Genomic DNA, 27608 nt, shown 5'->3' with positions numbered 1-27608 from the left:
TCTATATATGTGGTTTTAACTTATTTGAAACTATTATCTAAACACTTTACTGGAATGAAAGCCAACTTATGTTCTCTGTGCTTAACATAGATGTTTGTCTGTAAAGAAGCCACTTAATAATTTTAGTGGCCAAAATGGCTTCAAAAAGAATAAAGATACAGACAATGGCACATTTCTGCTGGTTGGCTTGGATAGTCAATCTGACTTTTCAATTATGATCCATTATTATACTTCATATTCAAGGCTAAGAATGGATACCACAAACACACTGCCTCAAGAAAACTAGCTACTCTTTTAAATATTCCCTTTAAATTTTTCAGATCTATTGACTGAAAAAGTGCCACTGAAATTCACTTTAACAGACATTTTGCCCAATGTGATATTTCAGTCTATCCAAAGATCTGCTTTCAAGAATAATTACAGGTTCATAAAGTTGGATAATCACCATCTAGGAATCACTTTGTCCAATCCTGTTTTTAAAAAGATTAACCTTGCCTTGATTCTGTTCTAAATCTACTTTGAAACTCTGAATATTGGATGCTCTAATTTTCCAAGTTGCTCTATAAGTTAATTAATATTCAGTATAATAGTCATTAACCCAAACTTGTTGGGCTCACACTCCCTATAGCTCCAGGCAGTAGGACCATCATCCCTGAAGCTAAATCTAATATTTCAAAAGTCACAGGCACTTCATCCTAGGCTTGAAAACATCAGAAAGAATTGTTTCAACCAATACTTATAAGAAACAATTTTAAACACTTTACATCCCTTTTATAAGCACATTTGAAATATTCTAGATAATGCAACAGTATGCCTACTTAAATCAAGTATGCCTACTTAAATCATACCTTCAATTTTTCTTTTTAACAATATGACTCAAACATTCCAATTAGCATGTGCAATGATCTGGCATTGTGTAACTGTGTGGTGTAAAACATTAATTTAAATCTCTAAAGACAACAGGCTGTCTGATCATGATCTAAAATCTTGATAATGAGTGAGCGTAATTTCTCACACAAACCTCTAGTTACCAATTTGAAATAACACACAAAACCTTTTATGTTTTAACAAAAAGTTAAAGTTCTAATCTGAGATAAAACAGAAAACATGAGATAGAACAAGCTATGATCCCAAAACAAACAAAAATTCTGACAAGATTACATCCTTAACAAAAGCTAGAAAAAGAAACCAAAACTCCAAACCAAAATGCTCAAGCTGAACCCTAGAAGCAAAGACGTACCGGAACCTGAATGGGTTGTCAAAATGTCCAGTTGCTCACTATCTACCACAACACACAAGATCCCATCGAAAGGCTTCAACTTTAACATAAATGATGTTTATTGGTTAGAATCTGCAGCCTTAGAAGTATCATTTAAAACCACTGGCCTTGCCACAGAGACCTGACAAAACATAAGGCAGACAATCAGACCACCATCAAACAAAGAATCAGAAGCAACTCAAAGTAGAGGACAGAGCAGCCCTCAAAAAACCTAAAGCAAGACCAAACCCTCATCCTCTGAACAACAAAAGTTATCATGATCAGATCCCAATACATACAAAAAGCCAAAGAATTGCTGGAAGTCAGAAGCCTACATACCAATAAAACCAACCCAGTACAGAAAGTAGATAACTTAATCAAGAGAATTCTAAACAATCCAACCAAGAAAGGTCAATCAGAAAAAGAAGAACAGTGGATGAAAAGCTCTCATATTCCTACACTTCTATGGACACCCCAAAATACACAAACCTGAATACCTCTTTGTCCAATTGTATCATTTGCCAGGGATTCCAAAATACAATATAGCTAAAGAGCTTACAAAAAAGCTTGCACAGTTCAGAGAACAAATATTCTATCAACTCCTCACTACAGTGCCTACAGAAAATCCTAAGACCTAAAATAAAAGAAGCTGAAATTATGATTTCATTCAATGTCACAACACTTTTTACATCAGTGGGACCCCAGAAGAAGTGAAAGAATCCATGGCAGCAGTACTACATAACACATCCGATCTAAGAAAATATGCTAATATCAAAATACCCAGAATCATGGCCTTCATCAACCTCTGCCTAACTACCTATTTTCAGTTAATAGAGAAATATATCAACAAATCAGAGGAACACCTTTTATGTACAAAAGCGAAAGGTCTTACAAATACCCACAATGGAAGAATGGTTAAGCTGATGGAATTGGCAGGAATGGTGAAATTGACACCCTTGATTAAAGAAAAGATTTTGAATTTTATTTTTACCAGGAAACCACTTTTGGACTTTTTGAGAAAAAAAAATGAAAGAAATGAAATTGTGATTTTGGAAATAGAAGATTAAAATTATAAACTAGAATTATATGTTATTACAGAAATAATGTGGACTGTTGTTAATTTTAGCGTAAGAGTTTGAAGCATATTCTTCATCTATATATCAAAAAAAGTTGGAAGTCATTCTTTTTCTATTGTCTTTACTTTTTTGTCTTTACTTTTTCATTCTCTTTTGTTTCTGAACTTTTATCTGGCTTTTTTCTTGACTTTTCTTTTAATTATTTTTCTTTCTGCTTGTCTATTTTTTACTTTTTTAAAAAATTCAATATATATTATGTATATGTATATGCATATATATTATATATACACAAAAAAGAAGAGCTATGTAAGAACATTATTCAGATGAGCACAAACAGTGCAGCAACTCAGAACACCAGAAAAGAGAAACAGACTGCCTATAGAACTTCCAACAAAATGGACACCCATACAACTTTATAAAAAATTGATTGATGACTCAGCTCACAACCAACACAAGCTATGAAACGGTTACAACCACATGGCATCTCATAGCAATAGCAGTTAGACTTATATATTGCCCCACAGTACTTTACAGCATTCTCTGGGTGGATTACAATATCAGCATTATTTGCAAATTGCCCCCAACAATATGGGTTCTCATTTTACCGATCTTGGCAAGATGGAAGGCTGAGTCAAACTTCAGCAGGATGTGGGCAGAGTTTGCCTCAAATACTGCACCTAATCATTGTGCCACCAGGACTCCTTATCACATAGCACATATGCCAACTTGTTGTTGTTGTTAATTGCGAAGTCGTGTCCGACCCATCGCGACCCCATGGACAATGTTCCTCCAGGTCTTCCTGTCCTCTACCATCTTCTGGAGTCCATTTAAGTTCACACCTACTGCTTCAGTGACTCCATCCAGCCATCTCATTCTCTGTCGTCCCCTTCTTCTATTGCCCTCAATCTTTCCCAGCATTAGGCCCTTCTCCATTGAGTCCTTCCTTCTCATTAGGTGGCCAAAGTATTTGAGTTTCAACTTCAGGATCTGGCCTTCTAAAGAGCAGTCGGGGTTGATCTCTTCTAGGACTGACCGGTTTGAACGCCTTGCAGTCCAAGGGACTAGCAGGAGTCTTCTCCAGCACCATAGTTCAAAGGCCTCAATTCTTTGGCGCTCAGCCTTTCTTATGGTCCAACTTTCACAGCCATACATTGCAACTGGGAAAACCATGGCCTGGACTATACGCACTTTTGTTGGCAGGGTGATGTCTCTGCTTTTTAGTATGCTGTCTAGATTTGCAATAGCTTTCCTCCCCAGGAGCAAGCGTCTTTTAATTTCTTGGCTGCAGTCCCCATCTGAGGTGATCTTGGAGCCCAGAAAAATAAAATCTGTCACTACCTCCATTTCTTCCCCATCTATTTGCCAGGAATGGAGAGGGCCAGATGCCATGATTTTGGTTTTCTTAATGTTGAGTTTCAAGCCAACTTTTGCACTCTCCTTCTTCATCCGCATCAAGAGGCTCTTTAGTTCCTCTTCACTTTCTGCCATTAGCGTAGTATCATCTGCCAACTAAAACCCTCCAAAACATTTTAAGTAACCCAAGACCCAGTAACCCAAGAAGTAAAAACAGGAGCAATCTACAAGTACAGTATAAGGACTCTAACAGCCACTATGTAAGGCACATAAGCAGAAAACTAGCAGAGAGCATCCATGAACACTAACCAGGACTCAGAAGACATGATGAAAACTCCATAATTTCACAACACATGGGCAGACCTAACCATAGTTTCAACTCAGAAACTGTGAGCATCCTAGACTAAGTTCAATCCAAAACAGCTAGGTAATTTCTAGAAGTTTGGCAGTCAGACAAATCAGCCATGAACAGGCTCAAGGGGAAACAAAGTTTACACACCATTCTAAAGAAACAATAAAAAAGCTAAAAAAAGAAACGAAAGAATAGAACATCTCCTCACCAGTAATCACCACCCAGATAACAGGATTAAAAGGATTAATACTAGACTAGAAACAGTGAATCAATAATACCCTAAATCAAGGAACTACAACTCAAACAAATGATCAAGCGGTAAACTGCCAAATCAAGTTACTAGCAAGAAAAAAACAACATCCCCACCAACACTGACAGGGCAACCCCATTTCTTTCTGGTACAGAAGATGTTACCTAACTCGGTAATGAAATATCTACAAGAAAACAATCAAATTCAGAGAAAACCAAAGATTCCACAGTTCAACCCTGAGCTTCATATATTATTTTTCACTGAAAACACAAAACATTCCTTAGATAACAAGCAATGTTATCTATTGAATACACAGAAATAAAAATGTTTTTTTACCAGCTTATCATGAAAAAAAAAACACCTCACTAAATTGTACACTGCACTCCTATTTGCTCTCAAACTGCCTCCCAATGTGAGATGCTCTGCTTCAAATGTTCCAGATGTCAACTATTACAATCTTTGGCTAAGGGCAATGGTGGTTAAAAGGAGAGCTGGACTGTAGTCTAAACTATTTGGAATTGTCCAACTAGTGTTTTCCTTTATTAGACATAATGCATTTTGTCTAATAGATGGAATGCATAAAGCACTAAAAATGACAAAAAATAAATATGAATTTCTCATAAGCACAGTCCAACCATAGCAAATAATTTTAGCTCTACCAATATTTAATACTCTCGCTGGTCATATATGTGGAGTTTGGATTTATATAACATTACTGGAGGCTTTCTTTAATCAGTGTAAAAACAACAAATATAATTGAGAGTGTAATTAAATGGGAGGTGACAAAGATCTTTGGCACCTACAAGGGAAATCCTGAGAAATAGAATAAAAGACATCTGTCTTTATGGCCTCAAGCATATCACAGCCTAATAGCTTTCTGTCAATTTTCAGTTGCCAGTCAGAAAAAAAAAAATCATTGCTTAAAAGCCTAAGCCGTAATAGGTTGAATCGTCATGAGAAGATGTCCAATGTCCTCAATATACTAACCGTAACCTATGTAGCCAGATTGTGTGTGCAGCTCAACAAAAAAGTATTACCATTAATCATTCACCAAATAATAAAAGACAGATAGAAAGGCATGTTCAGTGACAAAAAAAAAATCTGAACAATGAGAACAGTTCAGGAGGGAACCAGAGGTCCCCAATCCCTGGGCTGCGGTCCACTACCAGGCCACAACCTATTCAAAACCAGGCTGTGGGAGAGATGGGCAAGTGCACATGCATGAAACGCCACTTGGCTCGCACACAAAATTCTACTTGTGCAAGCAGAACTTCACAAATGAGTGCAAGTGTCTGCCACTCACAAGTGGAGCTTCATGCATGAATGTGAGCACCCTCCACTTGCGCACGATCCTCCATTTATGCAACTGAAGGGCATGTGCACCTGCCATTCACAGAAATGGAGCTGTGCACGCGCATGTACATGCCATTTATATGCCATGCCACCAAGCTGGAAAAATTGGCAACCGCTGGTCTAGAGCAATGGTCCTTAACTTTTTCTTCACCATGAACCCCATTTAAATACCCTTTGTGGCCACAGACGATGGCCACAGATCCCCAAGAATAACTCAAGGATTAAATCATAACATTTTTTGGAGACCCCCTGTGAGATAATGGAGCCCCTCCAGGAGCCCACAAAATACAGGTTAAGAACCACTGACCCAGAGATATTGTGGGCTTCCTTTTACTTCATGTGAAGCAAGGATGGGCAACAATTTGTCAGGGATATTTTAGTTTCAATTAATGACCCAGCCCAACTCTGTGATTCTATGATTTTCTACTATTTTTTACTGATTTTTTATGTTTTCATACTGCTTAGCAATTGTCGTAGTAAAGATTATTGTGGTGTTGCTGCTGCTGTTATTATTCCTGTGTTCCTACAATTCCCTTTCCAATCTAGACTGTAGGAGTAATGTCAGTTTTGTTACTTATCACTAGCAACTTAACCATTATCCACTCTTTGCACACAAAATAAGCAAATTAAACATATACTTCAACAACAACAAAAGAATTATGGAATTCTATTTTTATAGGAAAAGAGAAACTCAGACCATAATGGAATAATGTTTTAGCTCACCAGATATTACTGGAAGATGAGAAAAGATGAAACATACAGTATATCTTATAACAGAAAAGCAATTCAAGCTACTATGAAAAATCAAACTCTTTGTCTGACATAAATTCCATACTAAAGGAGCCAGGCCAATTAGCTGGATAGATTTTTGATATAAGATAATTTCAGGATTCAATTCTAAAACAGGCAACATGAAAATAAAAATTCAATCAATCAGATATTTAATGCATTTGAAAAATGAAACATGCACTAACACGTTATTGAAAATATAAAGAATGTACTAAAACTACAACTGGAAAATCATATATTAGTCTCATCCATTAGCATGGTGTTTCTCAAGCTTGGCAATTAGAAGATGTGTGGACTTCAATTCCCAGAATTCCCCAGCCAGCAACACTGCATCAGCAAGCATGATGAGTTATTATAGAACAACTTGGGCCTTAGTGAAAGTCTTGTACAAATATAAGTTTCATGCAAATCTGAAATTGTTACTTGCTAACTCTTGCTAATAAAAATGTTATGTTTTAAAAGAATAATCATCTTCAGAAATGTAACCAAGGGTTATTATTAAAGAGCAAATATTTATTTTATCTAAAAGCAAAGGATATTAATGCAGAAATAAGACCAGTCAGAGTCCCCAGTGCTGCAGAACCAAAGAACATCTTCAGAAAGTAAGCCAGTGCTTGTAAAAAGGTTTGCCATCCACTTACATCAGATGTATGTTCTCTCGTCAAACCTTCTGCTGTACTGAGAATAATAATAATAAAAAACAAGGACAACCAAGGGGATTACACATTAGAATCTTAAGTCTGGGATTCAGAGTGCAGAATCCGTAAATGCTTTATTTTTGTTGTTATTGTTAAAATTGCTCTTAAAATGCTTTCATTGTAATATGTCTAGGGGAATGACGAAAGACATTCAATCAACTCAAGATGCACTATTTTTCAAAGGGAAATACAGTTGTTCTAAAGATACAAAATAAGCCAGGAGGGTATCTACTTACAGCAAAAGAAATGAAATCTTTCTAACAGTTCCTTCACAAAGAAAAAAAAAAGAAGGCACAATATAACAGAATCAAAAATAAGATGTTTTCTCTTCTGATCCTCAAGCAAATGAAAAAATGGGAGGGAAATAAACTTATATTCTGAGGAAGGCAGGAAGGAAGGAAGGGACGGAGGGATGAGTTGGATGAATGAATGAATATACTTCATGAAAATATTTCCAGATCCAAATATGACTAAGGTTGGCAAGAATTAGATCCTTGACAAATCAGACAATATTAATATGTATATGTGGAAGTCACCTATAGAAAGCTTTTAAAAATAAATAAAATTTAATGATATCCTTAGGCACATCATCCAATTAATCAAGAAGATTTACTTTCACCTACATGACTTTCAAACCAAGCAATCGGAAAGTACCCATTTTGCCCAATATACCTTACTGATTTATTAAAACCAGAGCTTTGTAAACATGTACAAAATAACTCTATTTCTGGTCTCAAACCCAGAAACTAATACTGCAACAAATATAAGCCATGGAAGCAGAATGAATTTACACACCAGCTTCTCATATGAAGTAGAATTTTTAAAAGAAATTCATAAAGACTATAGTGCTGAAGAAAATCCCCAACACAAGTTCCTGCCCTTATATGTAATTAAATATAGGTTGTGCATCTGTGGATCTTAAGAGAAAGAATAATTGGGGCTGTTTTATATGAGAGTGGGTGGCAAGCATCAATGTGACAATTAAGGAGGAATGATGATTAAAAAGCATACTAAGCGAAAGAGCATAAATGCATATTATGCATATTTATTACATTAAAATAAGTAGTGTTTAAAGAAGTACATTATTCTTTGTCTAAATGAGCATTTAATTTCAAAAGATTTTTTTCTTCCATGTGCATGAATGTACTTACTTTGTCAGGACAATTGAGACTGCATCATTGAGAATGCTTTCTCCAAAGACCAGCATGTTAAGCACAGGGTCCACATTAAGAGCATTAAAGATAGCAATAGTAGCTACTGGATCAACAGCAGAGATCAGGGAACCAAAGGCAAAACTGTCAGGAAATCCAATAAATATATTAACATAATGTCTGAATTATTAAATGCTACTAAGGTTTGAGGCTTACTCAGCAAGCCTGGAACACCTCGATGGATTGAAATCATTATCCTGGAATGCATTGGGGGGGGGGTTTCATTCTAACAGAAGATGAATCTCATTCCATGTAGACCAACAATTATCAACAAGAAAAATAAAAATAGTATATTTTTTCAAATATTTAAAAGTAACCTGCTCAATGTCAGATATTCATTATATCATAATTAATCTAAATTTTTAATTTAATATTATTAACAGGTTGCACTTTAGATTTCTTTTCTGATTTAACAGGACATCCCAGACAACTTTGGAGAACTTTTATCATCACATGTATCCCTTCTATTTAAACATTAAAATTTTAACAAACAATACACAACATAATATAGAATTACATTGGTATCTTTCTAATCACTGCGGTTAATTCCTCAGATCCTTATCCCACCTAAAATATAGATATCTGCTGTCTTCTAGTAATATTTCAGCCATTTTCTAGAATTTTTCAAAATTAATACATAAAGATTTAGCCAAACCATGTGATGCAAGTCATCTGGTGCTATATATTAAATTTAAGAAGCAATGACACTTCTTTACAGTTAAAAGGCTGAAGGCACATTGCTATGCCATGTTAAGTTCCCATATCCTCTTTGATTCACATTTCCACCTATCTACCTAAACCTAGGTAAGCATTATATCATCACTGAACTTAACATTGGCCACAAGTATAGTGCTCAGGAATCAAGAACCTAATAAATGCAGTCACTGTGTTCATTGTAGCAGCTACAAATGAACACAGTTTGTAGCAGCTACAAACACACAAGATTATATAGAGTCCTCTCAAAACTTACCTGTCAGTCATATTCAGTTTATAAATTACATCAGCCTAGAAAAAATTGACAAAAACAGAAACATCTTGTAAAATTTAACTATTACTCTTCACTTCTCTGTTCCATCTATCAAGGAACGAATGAGTTTCCTGGTTTGAATTTACAGATGGATTCTGTATTTTCAAAAATGAGGAAACTGCCAGATTTATTTCCCATGAAGATTTCTTGGAACATAAATCTTCTATTCTCACCAAGGTATTGCCCTGATGTGGATTTCTGTACATTTCAATAAAAGCTGTCTTTTGGTCTCCCTCAAGAGCTTGGCATTCAATAAAGCTGTGATGAACATTCCTGTGACCTAATATAGTACGCTGTCATCAAGAAGGGCTGAATTTCTCAGAAAATGCTGAAGACACTCATGTATTCACCATGAAATGCAAAAAAAAATCCTAAAGTTATTAATTTATAGTTCAATGAAGCAAGGATCTGCTCACTGCAGCAATTTCATTTTTATAAGATCAGATATCGAATTAAAGGTTACTAATCAATGTTATTTTTGTCCAGATCAACAAATAGTGCTTTCAGCACATCATATCGTCTTCAGTGGAACTGAAGAAGCTTCTTGGATGAAAAGTGAAACATCTTCAAGGAAAAACAAAGTCCAGTTGCCTTTTGAAAAAGCACCTTTGAGACTATCAAAATCTAAATATCAAAATTGAAAGATTATGGAATTGACAAGGTATGGTAGTCCCAGTGGTTATTGACACACTGGGTGCCATACCCAGAAATTTTAGATAATACTTAGAATTTCCATCAATCAATTACAAAAGCCTACACTGCTTGCATTTCCAAATATATTACATAGATACATTACAAAACCCTAAGTTCTTGGGAAGAGCTCAATGCATATAAAGGCCAATACCAGACAAAGAACTGCAGCTATGACTTCGCATTGTTCTCAACAAATAAATAATATTTTAAATGTATATGCCATCTGACACTCAGCAATTACAAGTGGAGGGGACAATTTATGCTTAATTGCAATATGTCTACAAAACAGTAGTAATATGTATATAGAGTTAACCCATGAAGCATAAACTAATGAAATGAATGAGTAAAATGAAAATTAAGATCACAGTCATAGTTGAAACAATAGCAAGATGATCTAGGATCATTTGCAAACTTATACTACTTTTCTAAGTAGCCTTCTCCAACCGTGGGCCATAAAAGTAGTTATCATTCTGATGACAAAAGTGCTTATAGAATGAAGCTTCAGTAATAGATTTCTGGAGATAGATGGATTTGTGCAAAGAAACCATTCTTTTAGCAATATTTTTTCCATTAAAGATAATCAATTGCCTGGGGCAATTATTTCCTTTCATTTTTTTAAACTGCTATTCTTTTCACCTTTTTAATTAGTCTCAGCTTTCTTTTAGTTAACCAAAATTTAATTGATCAGAATTGCATATAGAATTTGAATACTTCTATATGTGGACTTCAGCATCCAAAATTTCTCCAGCCTGTACGGCCATTGTTGAGAATTCTGGGAATTGAAATGTATACATTTGGTACTTGTCACTGTTGGAAAATACTGCTTTAGAGAGCAGACTTTGATTAAATAGATGTGAAAGGGGAGGAAATTGCTAAATGTAAAAGCCATTTCTTGCTGGTGATTCTGTCCTTCATCATATGTTCAAAGGCTTGAAGCAGTAATCTCCATTGCAGATCCTACACTGAGCTGAACTGCAGCTCCCAATAGCCCTAGCCAGCGTGGCCAAAGTTGAGGAATGTTGGGACTTTTAATCCAGAAATGTCTGGTGTGTCATTAATTCCTCAGTATTGGACTATTCTCCAAGTGACATGCAATTCCCAAAATCTTAGGTCCAACCACAAAATTATGCTGGACACTATTTTTTATTGAGACAAAAAGGAGAAAATCTTGTATAGAGGGGGGAACAATCATATTATCTGAATTTAATTAATTTTACTAAATAGGCAATAAAAATCAAATTTAGCCTTTGTCCTAGTCTTTTTTGTCCTGGTTCTTCCCATTTTTTAAGAATGTAGCTCTTGCATTTGAAAAACTCTACACCTCTGGATTAGATTATTTTGCAGGCCCCTTCCAACTCTACCTTTCTAAAATATTACATGAACTCTCAGCACAAACAGTCCTATCTTAAATGTAAGCCACTTATGATTTACTACAAACATTAAATGCTGGTGCTATCATCTTGCTTTGCATTGTTTGATAAAGATACAGTCTCTGCTGTGGTAGTAATTAATTACCTGGGAGTTCCCCAGTGCAAATACTCTGCCTTTCCTCTGCTGTTCTGGGATTTAATTAAAATGATCTGAAAGTCAGACTATAGTAGTACCTACTTTAGCTAGGGAAATAATTACTATTGTTTCCTTATATAAAATGCCTGCAACCTGAAAAGCAAAATGATGTCTATGATGTAGAACAGGAGTGTCAAACTGTCGGCCCATGGGCCAGATGCATCATGGCAAAACCGTGCCCACCCCTTTGCCAGCAATGGAAAAAAAGTCGCAATACGTTGCAACGTCATGTGACGCTGCGAGTTTGACACCCCTGATGCAGACGATCCAAAGGACAGAATGGTAAATAACTCTAGCAAGTCAATTTCAGGTTTTCAATAATCAAAGAAAAGAATATGGCACCGGTCAGATATATGCAAGATTCTGAAATGCAATAATTCCAGGAAAATGTAAAACACAGATATCATTGTGTCATATAAAGCACTACTTATTTTGTTTTGTTTTATTATTTTATTTATTGAGCAGTCTTGACTCCTGACAACTACCTAAACTCTGCAGTTTTCTTGTCAAGATTTTTGAAGTGGTTTGCCATTGCCTTCTTCCTAGGACAGAGAGGAAAAGGCTGGCCCCAGGATCACCCAGTTGGCTTCATGCCTAAAGTATGATTAGAACTCCCAATATCTCATTTCCTAGCCTGGTGCCTTAACTATTACACCAAACTGGCTCTCAAAACATTGCTTTAATTTATCTAAAAATAATTATATTTTATTATTAGCTCTTGCATATATTTAAGCAAAATATATGCAAGGGATTCTCCAATAAGAAATGCCATTACAAAAGTGTATATTAGAAGAAAGTAAGCCAAAAATGGACATTTTCGTAAGGGTAACATTAAAAATGCATTAGGTAAAGTTGTTTGCAAGGAATATATGTGCTAAGAAAAACTATATGTCCTTAATTTCTGGAGAGCATTCCACACCACAACGAACTCCGTGCATGCAAAGTTCTGCATGCACATTCTCACCTGACCAAGAAAGTAAATTCCTCCGCCAACTATGAAAGCTGAAATAGCTGTCCCAATCACAGAAAACAAGGTGATGGAGCCTATGTTCTGGAAGAAGTTCCCCTAAAATAAGAAAATATGAGGGAGATATAAAAAAGAAGAGTTTTGCAAATGCTTTAAACCAAATATTACCTGCAATCACTGTCAGGACCTGAATCTAAATACATGTAAAAATTAATGTTGTATGCTACATAATTAGGGTAAAAAATAAATTCAATAAATAATTACATGGGTTGCAGAAGCACAGGATACATTTCCTCATCCATGTGTAAATATCGGTAGATCATATATATCTAGCATGAACAAATTGGACTTTCAGATCGAAGAACATTGTGCAGATTGAGGCTCGCCTTTGCTTTTTTTCCCCTTTTGTTTAATAAAATTGCCCTACTCAATGACAACCCTGGGCAACTTATACCAATAACACAAAAACCATATAATGAAGCAGAAAAGAAGGAACTGTTCACCACCACCACCCCAAAAAGAGAAAAAGAAACCTTGTAAGAGTTTCACCACCCACTCTAACCTAAGACCTGAGGAAAAAGCCCTGTATTGGATGGCTTTTTAAACCAAGGCAAGGTAGAAACAATGCTGGTCCAGAGAGCAGGCTCAGTGACAGACAAGGCCCATAGTATGCCCATTGGGCCTTTCCATAACTGGCTATCTCTGGTTATTTCTTTCCATTACTGAATGGATGCAACCATGGCACCCTATGTGTAGGCTTTAGCAGGTAGAGAAAGTGTGGATCTAATAAAAAGTTGCCCAGTTTGTAACTTCAATATCCCTTTCCACTTCTTCAGGAATGACACATTCAAATGCATTCCAGCTAACCACAGAAGCCAGATATAAAGGGCAAGCCTGGCATGGATTGGTCCCTCGATGATCTGGGTGAAACCAATAATTTCCATGAATTCCTGAGCTGAGCAAACTGAAATCCTGGGACTTATTTTCCTAAGAATCAGAACAGCTAACCCAGAAACAAAGTCTAGCAACTCAGGCAGGTAGGCATGTAATGTTTTTCTCTACTTATGTACAGGTGCCTGCAAATGTGATTTATATTTTTCAAATGGTAAACAGTATGGACATCTAATTCCAGATAATGAATGGCTGTCAGGAAGGAACTGTACCCGTGCTGAAACGTTAAGGTTTCCTCAAACAATTTGAACAAGCAAAGTACAGTACAGGTATTCCTCAAACTTTAACCATTTGTTTAGTGAACGTTTGAAGTTATGACATCACTGAAAAAAATGAGTTATGACCAGTTTTTACACTTACAACCATTGCAGCATTCCCATGGTCACATGAGCAAAATTTGGGTGCTTGGCAACTGGCATGTATTTATGACAGTTTCGCTACCCTGGGGTCAGGTGATCACCATCTGTAACCTTCCCAGCCAGTTTCCATCCAACAAAGTCAATGGGAGAAGCCAGATTTGTGAGCACAATTCACTTAACAGCTGCAGTGATTCGTTAACAACTGTGGCAAAAAGGTCATAAAATGGGGCAAAACTCTCTTAACAGCTGCCTTGCTTAGCAATGAAAAGTTTGGGCTGAATTGTGGTTCTAAGTCAACCACTATCTGTATTTCTGCTCGTTTCGCATATAAGATAATAGTTGACTTTTTTTTTTGACAGACCCTAATATGTACCACCAGTGTAAAAAAAGCAGATGACTGAAACTTTGAGTATCTTCCAGAAACACGTTCCTGTTTCTAACTTTTAGTATTCAAAGTTAAATTAGGATTAAAGAGACAGACAAGGAAATTAGTTAGATTTTAATTCCACAGGGAGTTTGTAGAGTGTCATCCCAATGTTTCATCTGTTATATTTTTAGAAATTTATTTTCTCCTTTCAGTGTAGATAAAACATGGAAAATAAGAGAACTTTCCACATCCAGAAAATAAATGACATTTCAGAGAATTTCAGGAAACAAGAGGATTACAACCATATTTTCCTGGATATTTTGATTATTTTATAGATTTTCTAATATGAAGAAGGAAGTGCTTTTTTGTCTGCATATTTTAGTTTGGACTTGGATACAGGAGAGAAAGGTAAGTCTTTTACATCTATGGAGATTCTCAGTCATCCAGGTCATGGTTGTCCCAAAGGTGTCTTTTCAAAAGGCAACTGAACTTTGTTTTTCCTTGAATATGTTTCGCTTCTCATTCAAAAGGCTTTTTCAGTTCTGACTGAATGGTGGAGGATGGAAGGATTTATATTCATTGCAGTGATCTGGTCACTAGCATTCTTTCTGTTGCTGGGAAAGAGTGCTAATGACCAGATGACTGCAAGGAATATAAATCCTGCCATCCTCCACCATTCAGTCAGAACTGAAGATCTTTCGATGAGAAGAGAAATGTCTTCAAGGAAAAATGAAGTCCAGTTGCCTTTTGAAAAAAGCACCTTTAGGATAAAGGCTTTTACCTTTTCTGAGATCACAGAAAGGGAAAAGGACATTGATGCAAAATATTTCCCTTCCTTCACTTGCAGTAGTGCCTATTTGTTTAATCCAATTCACTTCCACAAGGGAAGCAACCTTTATGTGGGTAAAAGGACAGATCCTGAGCTAAAGGAGCACTTTTTCATAACATTCCATGAAACTTTATTCAGATACCTGTGTATGTGAGAGAGTTTAGTCGAGAGTTAGCAAAGGGTCAGAGTGCTCAGTCATTTGTATTTATTTCAAAGTTCAAGGGTAGTTCAACACAAATATAGCCATTGTTCACTTTTAGAGGATTTTAGATATTTGTCATTTTAATTATTGTTTATGGTTGGTGGTTTTTGAAATATTATTTTCTGCTTGTCCTACTATTGTAAATTACCTTGAGTAGGCCATATACAAACTATTACAACAAAAAAAAAAACTCACTTTGTGCAATGAATACCCAGATTCAAATATAATTGGCGGAAGTAAAAGAAGGAAAAACATATTAGGGCGAAACATTTCTTCTTCCTGCAAAATACCACAAACAAAAATATTAAGCAATTATGAGATATATGAGAAAGGGACTAATACCATATTAGAACAAAGGTAAATTCAGCATCTCTAACAAAAATAGGAACATTTTATTACAATATGTGCCACCAAGTGAGTGTTGACTCCTAGTCATCATACAGATAGATATTCTTCAGGATAATGTGTTCTTAACCTAGTTGTTTAAGCCTTCCACTGCCATTTTAATTCAGCCCATCCAGCTTGTTGCTGGTGGTCTTCTTCTTCACTAGTCCTGCCTTAGGCACGATAGCCAGCTGGGTGACCTCGTGACAGTTACTCTCTCTCAATCAAACTCACCTCACAGAGTTGCACTTGGGGAGAAAATAAAGAAAGAACTGAGAAACTTCAAAGAATGTACTACCCTAATATCTGAATTGTTAAAATAGGCAATATGATAACAAAGAAAATATAGTGAAGTAATGTATTACTATTATGTATCACCCACTGGCATGAAGAATCTAACATTCTATATTTAAAATTAAGGATACTGGAATTAAAATATATATAGGGCAGCTCTTTTGATTGTTCAGAATGCAGTTTTTAATTGGATGTGACTAGGGTGGATTTTGGTTCTTTTTCACCTTTTGGTGGGCTCTAACAGACTAAATATACTTACTTTTCCTCTTAACCTACTACAAATAAAACAAACCAATTTGATGTAGGAATTTAAGAAGTAAACTGTGTGCCGTAATCCTTCATTTCTTAATTTCTTAAATCCCCTAAATTACACTGAACGTGTTGGCTTTGTTCATTCCATGAGACTGCAAAAGTGTACTGGTCACTGCAGGTCGCTTATCGGTGGCTTAGGAAATCTCAAAGTTTTATAAAAGTCCCAAAACATTTTAGGGTTAACAAAAAGTGCAAAGGAGAAGAGGTTCCCTCATTTCCCCCAAAAATGCTTAATAAAAACTGAGTGATTGATGAGTCTCTGGGAAAGGCGTTTATGGAATACAAAACAGGCATATTCCATTTTGTGTTGGATTATAAGTCCTAGAATTCCCAGCTAGCCGTTTGTACAGCTTATTAAAATGAGATGACCAGTAAAAAAATTATTCCTGCTTTAGGAATGAAGAAAAGAATATTAATTGGAAGTTGGGCATTAAAACTGAATTATTTAAAATAAGTATGGCATCAATGATATAATAAATATATTGTAAAATTGCTGATATACCTTCCAGTTGGCCAGCTTCTGAGATTCTATAATTTTTATAACTGCACCCATCAAGATGCCTAAAAAGAAAAAGAAAAAGGGCAAAGAACAATTCATTTGTTCATGTGGTAATTGGAAGTTTTAAGCCATTGCATATGAATCACATAAAAGTAAGTATAGTCTCAAACGGTGGTCTTGTATTCCTTCCTCCCCTCATTACGCCTGCAATTTTCTCATAAAGCTCTAACTTCTGGGCTTATTCTGTCTGTCTTGATGTTATTAATAACAAATCCAATCTGCTAAGAGACCAGAACAGGAAACTGAAAATAGCTCTGCTGATATCAAAGAACAATTTAGCAATACCTTAAGTTGGGCAACTAAAGAACTTAGCATTTATTTAATTATTTATTCCATGTATACAACAGTTGTCATGTAACTTTAGGCAACTGACAACAAAAACAACCCAATAGTATAGACAATAGAGAAATAAAGAAATAAATAGAGGACAAGGAAATCATCTACAAATACCTATAGTTACTAGGAACAAATTTCACCTCACCCACATTAACACACAGTGATGGCTCATGGCCCTGCCTTAGTGACTGAGGGAAGAGTCATGTTTTCAGATTCTTTCCAAAGGCAAACAAACTCTAGTTATCTGGACTTATGTCCAGTGCTAGAGAAGGCCTTTCAGAATTTTAATTTTGAGCATTTATGTTGATTACAAAACTAAGTGAAGCAGCTAGCTTCAGTTATGCTATTTCCAATTCAAAGGAAAACTGGTATGATACTATCATGACCATATTCATGGAAGTCATTTCTCTTTCCTATTATTAAAACTGTCCTCAAAACAGTTACATTTTTATGGCAAGGTCTTGAGAGAACTGGATTTATATAAAGAGAAAGAAAAGGCTCATATATTGGTGACACAATAATTATGTTAATGGTACATGTTTCTATGTATCCAACCAAAGTAAGGGACATGCAGGTGATTCATCATGATTATGTGGAACTGCTCGTTTTGCTGCCTGGAAACAAAACTGCTAATATTACCTTAACTCATTTGAATTGCCACCTTTTGACAATACTCTACAGAATTTTTTTTTAAAAGGGCTCTGGAGTAGCACAAGAGTACCACTACAACATTTCAAGGAGGTGGTAAAGTCCGACTGTAGATTATAAAATGTAATTAAAAGCTTCATTCTTTTAATACTGGCCCATTTCTCTCTATCGGAAGACAGCAACGGCAAATCACTTCTATACTGCTGTCAAGAAAAACAGTATCCATGGAGTCCCCACAAGCCAAGATTGATTTACAGTAATATTTAGTTCCAGCAAGCAGTAAAATCTAGTTACTCTGTCCATGCTTATAAGCTAAAGAGGGTTGAGCTTAAAGGTACTTGGAGACTACAGTATTAGGAAAGTCGAGCTCAACTTAAGAGAATTAATATATTTACCTAATCACAAATGAGGGAGAGAAAGGACCACAAGTTTATCACATCATAAATTCTTTAGTTCACCCTGTGAGTTGTGTTCATAAGTACTCTGTCTGCCTCCCTCTAAATGTGAGCACACATCCTGTTTATGATGCAAGTTATCAGATTTTACACTTTTTCCTGCTGATGCCCGAGAAATGTAGTACAGCTGTTCATATATTTATAGGAACAGTCTGCTCAATGGCTGAAACAACAACCATAATCCAGAAACAGGTGGCTCTCTGTTTGCTACTAATCTTAGGGTTCTCAAAGTCCAGCCAAGCCCAATCTGATTACCTTCATATCTGTTGGTCAATACCAGGCATGTCAAACTCACGATGTCACGTGACATCGCGCGACATATCGCAACTTTTTCTCCATTGTCGGCAATGGGATGGGCGAGGTTTCAGTATGATGCATCTGGCCTACAGGCCGGCAGTTTGACACACCTGGTCAATACAATCCATCATGCACAATAACTTAGCTAATAGTCACTTTGTTTGATGACAAGGGGAATTATAGGCCAATTTCAAAAAAAGTCCACCAATTTAAGCCACACAGGATCAGGAGAAATAACAGTTCAGACTCAGCTGGGGAGCTGCTCTTCCATCCCAACTCTATTCTAAAATAGCAAAGCAAAATGCTCCTATGACAGCTTTCATAATGTTAATCACTTATTAGGCAAGGTAAAAATGAGTCCCAGAATGCTCAAGATTACATCTTTGATAACTCTGATCTACCTCAGGCAGAGAAACTGTTGAAATTGCCAATAGCAGTGCCAGATCTACAGAGAGGGTTTTGGATATTGCCATTCTTCCTTGCACAATAATAATCTGCATCCTTCACTCACTCACTCTCTTTCTGAAAACAAATATGTAAAATCATCATGATTACTGAATCTTCAACCTGAAGGCTGTAGATTAAAATCCTTGTTAGCCATGATAATCAGTGACTGCTCTTCTCGCAGTCACCCACGTTCTGGCCATATAAATCTATCTAATAAATTGTTTAATTATTAAATTGACTTGGAACCAATATATTATTTCTCCCCTTCACGCTAATAAACTTCACAGGATTTTTCTTCTACACTGTATTGAATCTTACGAAGGTAATGTGATATATAGGCAAATAACAAAAAGCAATAATTGGATTAAATTACAATCTGGACTTTGAAAATATCAGTGACTATCACTTATTCAAACAGAACAGAATAAATTTTCCTGCTACTATCAGTACTTACCTAGAGAAACAACAGCAACACTCTCTGGCAAGAAATGCAGTCTGTATCTTATCAATAAATGCACCAATATGATGCAAATAGCTGGAAAAAAAGCAGACAATATTTAGAGATATTTAACAACAAAATTCTTGATCAAACAAACCCTACAATTATCCTCTGAATTTATAATATGAAGCTTGAAATAAACTGAACATTCCTAAAAGAGAGCCAGTTAGTCAATGCTATCTATAAGAACTTTTAATATTTTATATGGGCTTACAGGCAGAAAAGGGCAAATACCTATTGGGGCAGGAACAGTTAGCTGCTAGGAGGAAGAACTCTAACTTCTCCAATTTATACAAGAAATCCTAGGATCCAAAGCTACGTATCCAATTATAAAAACTGTGTAAGAAGAAAGAACATGGAAAAAAGTAGCATAATTGAAAATGAGTTATATAGATCAGAGGTAGTCAATCTTTTTAGACCAGTGGGCACATTTGTTATTATGAGAATCTGTCGCAGGTCCTGCAGCAAAATAATTGCCGTAGTGCACATGGTGAACCACAAAAACACCTGTTTCCAGATTATCTCCTCCAGTATGGTCTCTGTCGTGGGGTTCTTAAAGCTCTCTGAACTTGGATGCTTTCTTGCAGATGTTGCATTACCAAACTGGATAACAACATCAGTGCTAGAAGGGAGCAGGGGTTGCTCTGTACTTTTATACTATGTTTTTTTTAAAAATTGGCAAATTTTAACTATTTAACCAACTGTCTCATCTTTCATATTAAGAAACATAAGTAAACTATTTGTCAGACCAGTTGTATGTCATCTGCTAACTTGTCTATTTACTTTTCTATAAATACTTGGATTAAAATTTAAAAAACTGTATGCTTTAAGCTTAAGCTGTTACATTATTGCTTCTGAGAACTTTCCCACTGAATTAATATCACTGAACACTATGAAATGCCGCTAGCCAATATTTCTTAATATTTTGTGAGCACATAACAATATATTACTCAATTGCCTAAAGACATGTGTTAAGAAATTTTAATGACTATACAGTAACATCAATACAAGTAACATAGGCAAGCATCTAACCAGTTGTGAAATGTTGTAATTCCTCTTTTTTTTTTCAACATTTTATTTATAATACAATTAAAAAACATTGGATATAACGTGACATTCATCCAGTATATACATTCTTATCAAATCATTCCATTTTACAATCAATTCTTCATTTCTAGATATACATCTAAGTTTTATATACAGTACTTATTCTAAAATAACATATATTTCTATTTTAACACTAGTCTTTAATCCCAACCGTCCTCCTCAAATCCCTCCAGCGGTAAAATTTATCCCAGGTTTCGAAATAAACTGATCCACATTTGTCTTTCAATACCATTGTGAGCCTGTCCATTTCCGCACATGCTAATATCTTATATAGTAACTCTTCCTCTGTGGGGATTTCTTTGCTCTTCTATTTTTGCACAAATGCAAGCCTAGCTGCAGTCAAGATGTGTAGCAGCAAGTTGATTGTTTCCTTATCGTATTTCTCTGTAGTTATTCCCAACAAGAAGAGTTCAGGTTTTAACTCTAAATCCAATATTAATATATCTTTCAACCAGCTTCATGTTCTGTTCCAATACTCACGAGTCTTTGGGCATTCCCACCACATATGGTAATATTGCTGATTTACATTTCTAGCATAGGGGTGAGATATTTGAACCCATTTTGGCTAACCTTACGGGTGGGAAGTGCCATCTATAGAACATCTTGTAAATGAAGGTCAGAAACAATTTTATAAAAAACTACATAGCATTATTAGTGAGTTTGATTATGACAACATTTGTATAATGGGAGGCTTCAATGCGATTAAGGATAGACAATTGGATTATAAAAGTGATAAGACCAGAAAAGGAATTAGACCAATATTACCTAGTACTTTCTTAGAAATGGCGGAGTAGTTCAACATTCAGGATATTTGGAGAGAGAGGAATACAGGGAAAAAGCAGTATACATATTTTTCAGGGCGACATTTCTCATGGTCCAGGATAGATATGGCATGGTTGTCAACAGACCTAAATTCGGAAGTGGAAGATTCATAATTGATACAAATTCGTTGGCTGACCACAATCCAATTAGAATTAAATGGAGAGGGCAAAAGAAAATGAGGAGGTGGACTCTAAAAAGAGCAATTTTAAACCACAAAGAATTTAAATTGAAATTGGAAGATCAAATGGGCCTATTCTTCCAGATGAATAAAAAGGAAGATACAAATTCTCAAAACTTATGGGACACAGCCAAAGCCTACATGAGAGGTGTTGCAATTGCTTATATGGTTAGGGAAAATAAAATTAAAATACAGCGACAAAGAAATCTTGAAGAAGAACTTAGCAGAGTAGAAGAAAATTTATAAAATGAACCACAAAGGCGTGACCTGAAACAACAAATAGATTTAATTAAGCATAAGATAAATATCATTGAAAAGGAAGAATTGGGGCAACAAATAAAACGTACCAAACAAAATTTCTTTGAAAACGCCCATAAACCAGGATAAAGAAACATAATGATAAAAAGAGGATGAACGAACTATACAATGAAAAAGGAGAGATGGTTTATCAGAATGAAAGGAAGAAAATGGTGGCCTATGAGTTTTATAAGAAATTATACGAAGATGTAGAACGGAAAAATAAGGATGATATACTAAAATATTTGCAATTAACCGATCTACCGAAAGTTCCAGAGGAGATTAAAAATATGTTAAATAAAGAGATAACACCTTTGGAACTATTTGAGGCAATCAAGAAACAAAAAAACAATAAAGCCTCAGGTCCGGATGGTTTACCAACAGAAATATACAAAATTATGCAAGAATCTCTAAGTCCAATATTAATAGATCTATTCAACGAGGTTCTGAAGAATGCGAAAATCCCGATCTCATGGGAAGAAGCAACTATCACTTTGATCCCCAAGGACAATTCAGATTTGGCGTTCATTAAAAATTACAGGCCCATTTCACTACTAAATTCGGACTATAAAATTTTCATGGCCATAACGGCTAAACTTCTTGAAAGATTCTTAGTAAAATTCATACATACGGATCAAAATGGTTTTCTGTCCAAAGGATATATAAGAAACAATGTTAGGATTATATTGGACGTATTGGAATATTATGAAGTCCACAATGAAAAACAAATGGGACTAATCTTTCTTGATGCACAAAAGGCGTTCGATAATGTGAAATGGGATTTTATGTTTAATCAATTGGAATACATGGACTTTGGGGAGAACTTCATAAACATGTTCAAAGCAATTTATTCCAAACAGGTAGCTAAAGTGATAATCAACGGAGAAACTATTAAAAGCTTTCAAATCCAAAAAGGCACAAAGCAAGGTTGTCCGTTATCTCCACTATTGTTTATATTATCCCCGGAGGTACTAAACAGAATGATTTGGAAAGATGAGTATATTAAAGGCTTAGAGATTAAGAGAGAAATTTTTAAATTGCAAGCCTTTGCTGATGATCTTGTTTTCATACTCGAAGAGCCTTTACAATCAGGGACAAGGCTAATGGAAGTACTGGGTGAATATGGTGAAATGGCAGGCCTAAAGATAAATAAGGAAAAACCCAAAATGCTTGTGAAGAATATGATTAGAACACAGAAAAACGAATTAGCTGATAGATTAGGCATTCAGATCACAAAGAAAATAAGATACTTAGGGATACACTTAACAGCTAGATGTGTAACAATTAAAAGAGACAATTATGACAAAATAATGGAACAGATTAAAATGGACTTGGACACCTGGACAAATTTCCAGCTCTCTTTCATGGGTAGAATTGCCGTAATTAAAATGAATGTACTACCTAAAATATTATTTCTATTTCTTTTTTTTTATTATTATTAAAAAGTTTTATAAATTTTACAGAAAATAAAAGACAATACAAAAACAAAAAACAACATATACAAATAAAAAACAAACATTACCCAACAAAACCCCCCTTCCCCCACCCCTACCCAAACCCCCCCTTCCCCCCCCAGGGCCTCCCAGAGCAGAATATAGGCTTAATTAAAAAAAAGTTAAAAAAAATTATATTTATAAAAAAAAAGAATATAAAATAGAAAATATATATATAGAGAGAGTTAAAAATTATGAAAAAACTATATAGTATTTTTTATATCAAATTTAAATTGTATGAATTTTATCCATTTATCCCAAACAGCAAGAAATTTCTCTTGCGTTTGTCCCTTTAAGAAAGCCGAAATCTTTGCCATTTCCGCCAAATGAGACACTTTAAGAAACCATTCCTGCAATGTAGGCAAAGATTCCTTCTTCCAATATTGTCCTACTAACAGCCTCGCAGCTGTAATCAAATTTAACATCAATATAACCTCCTTTGTATCACAATCAATAACTATACCTAACAAAAATAATTGTGGAGTAAATTTTACCCTCCTTTTAAAAATTCTCTGGATATTCCACCATATCTTAATCCAGAATGCTTTTATCTCTCTGCACGACCACCAAATATGATAATAAGTAGCGTCCATACAACCACATCTCCAACATTTAGGTTGTAAGTCAGGGTACATAAAAGACATTTTTTGTGGATCAAGGTGCCATCTATAAAACATTTTATAAAAATTCTCCCTTAAGTTCTGTGCTTGTGTAAATTTGACATTTCTCACCCAAATAGTTTCCCAGGTGTCCAATGGAACTGGCTCGCCAAAATTCTGCGCCCATCTAATCATACAATCTTTAATTAGTTCCGTTTCTGAATCCAATTCAACTAAAACCCCATAAATTCCTCTTAATGTGGGTTTGTCTTTGATCCTTCACTTGCTTAATAAGATTTTCATCTTCTCTGAGAAAACCCACCTTACAGTCCATCTTCCATCTATCTAATAATTGCCTATATTGGAACCAAGAATAAATAATATTTTCTTGTGCTAACTCTTCCCGTGATTTTAACTGCCAGTTTTGTCCATCCCATTTAAGTAACTGTCTATAAGACACCATATCCATTTTAACCCCTCTTTTTATTCCTTCTATTGCATGCCAAGGTATAGCCCATAATGGTACTTTGAAATCACTTTTATAATATTTTCTCCAAATCCTAAGTAAAGAAGTTCTTAAGATATGAGATTTAAAAGCCCAATCCATTTTTTTATTAAATATTAAATAGGCATGCCACCCAAAAAGTAGATTCCATCCCTCTAAGTGGAGTATATCAGAATTTGTCAAATTTACCCAGTCACTAACTAATGTTAAAACCACCGCATCATAATATAATTTCAAATTCGGCACCTTGAGTCCTCCCCTCTCACGGAAATCTTGCATAATTTTAAACTTAACCCTTGGCTTTTTCCCTGCCCAAATAAATTTATTAAGGCCTTTCTGCCACTCAGTTAAATTGATCTCATTCTTCAAAATCGGTATCATTTGGAACAAAAAGAGAAACTTGGGTAGAATATTCATTTTTATCACTGCAATTCTTCCCATGAGGGATAATTGCAACTTTTCCCAATTCTTCAAGTCTCTCTGTACCCTAACCCACAACCTTTCATAATTATTTTTAAATAATTTTGCATTAGAAACAGATAACATCACCCCCAAATATTTTACCTTATTAACAATTTCAAAGCCCGTCAAATTAACCAAAGTCTGCTTCTCCCGACTAGTCATATTTTTAGGTAGAATTTTAGTCTTATTAACATTAATCTTAAAACCCGAAACCAAACCATAATTATGAATCAACTGTAATAATTTTACTACAGAATAAATAGGTTGCGACAAAGTGATGACCAAGTCATCCGCAAAAGCTCTTAACTTATACTCTTTTTTATTAACTTCTATTCCTTTAATTTCCTGCGACTCTCGAATTTTGATCAACAGTATTTCCAGTGTTAAAACAAACAGCAACGGTGATAGTGGGCAACCCTGTCTAGTACCTTTCTCTATTGTAAAAACCTCTGACAAGCCACCATTAATGATAAGTTGTGCCGTTTGTTTTTGATATATTACCATAAGAGCTTGCAATATCTTTTCACCAAAATTCATCTCTTCCATTACTCTTAACATAAAATGCCAATTCAATTGATCAAAGGCTTTTTCAGCATCTAAAAATATCAACCCTGCAGGAACTTGGTTGTTTTTATCTAAATATTCTAATAAATTAATAATTTGTCTGACATTATTTTTCATGTACCTTCCAGTTATGAACCCAGATTGATCTTTATGCACAAGGTGGTGCACAACCCTCATAAGCCTATTTACTAAGATTTTTACAAATATCTTATAATCCACATTTAAAAGAGATATAGGCCTATAATTCTTTGGTAAAGTAAGATCTTGATCTTCCTTTGGAATCAATGATATAAAAGCAGTACGCCATGAGGGAGGAATCTCTTGACCCTGTAAAATGCCATTAAAAAGATCACCTAATGGTTGAGTCATCTCCTCCAATAAGGCTTTATAATAAACAGCTGTTAACCCATCCGTACCCGGTGCTTTCCCTGGTTTCAATTGTTGAATTGCTAGCGAAATTTCCTCCTTAGTAATTAAACCATTAACTTCATGTTTCTGATCCTCTGTCAATTTAGGGAAACTAACCTCGCTTAGGTATTTATTTATCTCTAAAATTTGCACATTAGTAGATTTATATAATTTTTGATAGTAATCCAAAAAAGATTTCTTAATCAGTTCCTTCTGAGAAACTAATTTACCCTTGTAATTTATTTTATCTATTGTTCTCTGTCTCTGTTTCTTTCTCAATTGATAAGCCAACCATCTCCCTGGCTTGTTAGCATTACAGAATGTGTTTTGTTTCATAAACAATAAATTGGTTGCAGCTTGATCTGCTAACAACATATTAAATTGTGTTCTTAACAACTTTAAGGATTCTTTAATACTTTCATCAGAAGGATTTAAAATCAAAGACTTTTCTTTTAATTTAATTTCATCTTCCAATTCTTTACGTTTCTGAATCTGTTTTTGCTTATGACAGTTATTCATTTTTATCAAAATCCCACGCATAAATGCTTTCCCTGCATCCCATACCATTGACATTGAAGTCCCCTTATACATATTCAAAGCAAAATAATCCTTTAAACACTCCTTTAGTTTCTGAACATTTTTTTCTTGTCTAAATAAATTCTCATTCACCCTCCAGGATCTTCTCTCCTCTTTTTCTTGAGTCAACTCCATCCAGACTGGACTATGATCCGTCAAAAACCTAGGGAAAATCTTGACATTCTTTACTCTATTATATAAGTCCGTTGTAATCAAGAAGAAGTCAATTCTTGAGAAGGATTGGTGTCTATCTGAAAAGAAGGTAAAGTCTTTCTCCTCTTGATTACATTCCCGCCAATAGTCCCGTAATTCCCAGTCCTCTTTCATATCAAAAAAGGCTTTAGGTAATTTTGCCTGCTTAAGAAGAGGAGAGGAACCTTTTTTGTCCCTTTGTACATCTAAGACACTGTTCCAATCCCCCATTAGTACCACGGATCTGTAGTCCAGCAGATTTATTTTTTCATGTAAGAGTCTGTAAAATTGTTCCTGTTGCTGATTTGGTGCATATAGTCCCACTATAAGTACTTTCTTACCATATAAGCCCAATTCAACCATCACATATCTCCCTTGGGGGTCAGACTCCACCAGACAAACTGGTAGATTTTGCTTAACATAGATAACAACTCCCCCCTTCTTCCCGGGAGCAGAAGATACGAAGTGAGATCCCAAACGGGCATTAACTAAATATTTCTGATCCTTAAGTAAAATATGAGTTTCCTGTAAGCAAATAACATCATTATTACGTTGCTTCAAATAATAAAAGATTTTTTTCCTTTTCTGAGGAGAATTCAATCCATTAACATTCCAGGTCAAAAACTTTGCCATCTCCCTTGGCCCGCAGCCTGGAGAAGACACCTTGGAGATCTGAAATTGCAACATGTGTTGCATGACTCTTGGGTCTTGCTCCTCCCACCGGCGGTGATACATTTCCAGGAGAAATCTCTTTGGCCTCTTTCTTACGTTGCTCCTTCTCTTTACGTTTATAAGCTGCACGAGTCATTCTCTGCTCTTTAACCTCCGTCTGGCGTTGCCATTCAGCTTGCAGCATCCCAGCAGAAACCAAAC

At 35.3% G+C, this 27608-nt stretch overlaps 1 protein-coding gene across 1 annotated transcript in view; it reads right to left on the bottom strand.

Annotated features, from left to right (window-relative positions):
• Positions 1 to 27608, bottom strand: part of SLC9A8 (solute carrier family 9 member A8) — a 69681-nt gene that overhangs the window by 25074 nt on the left and 16999 nt on the right. The window contains exons 3-9 of the mRNA XM_039345247.1: positions 19488 to 19568; positions 16794 to 16852; positions 15497 to 15580; positions 12591 to 12692; positions 9311 to 9345; positions 8281 to 8424; positions 6971 to 7109 (exon numbers count right to left, since the gene is read on the bottom strand). Of these exons, the coding sequence (XP_039201181.1) occupies positions 6971 to 7109; positions 8281 to 8424; positions 9311 to 9345; positions 12591 to 12692; positions 15497 to 15580; positions 16794 to 16852; positions 19488 to 19568 (644 nt within the window). The remainder of the gene's footprint in view (positions 1 to 6970; positions 7110 to 8280; positions 8425 to 9310; positions 9346 to 12590; positions 12693 to 15496; positions 15581 to 16793; positions 16853 to 19487; positions 19569 to 27608) is intronic.

This window comes from Crotalus tigris, unplaced genomic scaffold (assembly GCF_016545835.1).
Source record: "Crotalus tigris isolate CLP2741 ecotype Arizona unplaced genomic scaffold, ASM1654583v1 scf7180000017947.1575755, whole genome shotgun sequence".
In the NCBI taxonomy this organism is placed as follows: domain Eukaryota; kingdom Metazoa; phylum Chordata; class Lepidosauria; order Squamata; family Viperidae; genus Crotalus; species Crotalus tigris.
The sequence above is the reverse complement of the archived record's forward strand: the minus strand, read 5'-3'. Positions and strand labels throughout refer to the sequence as shown.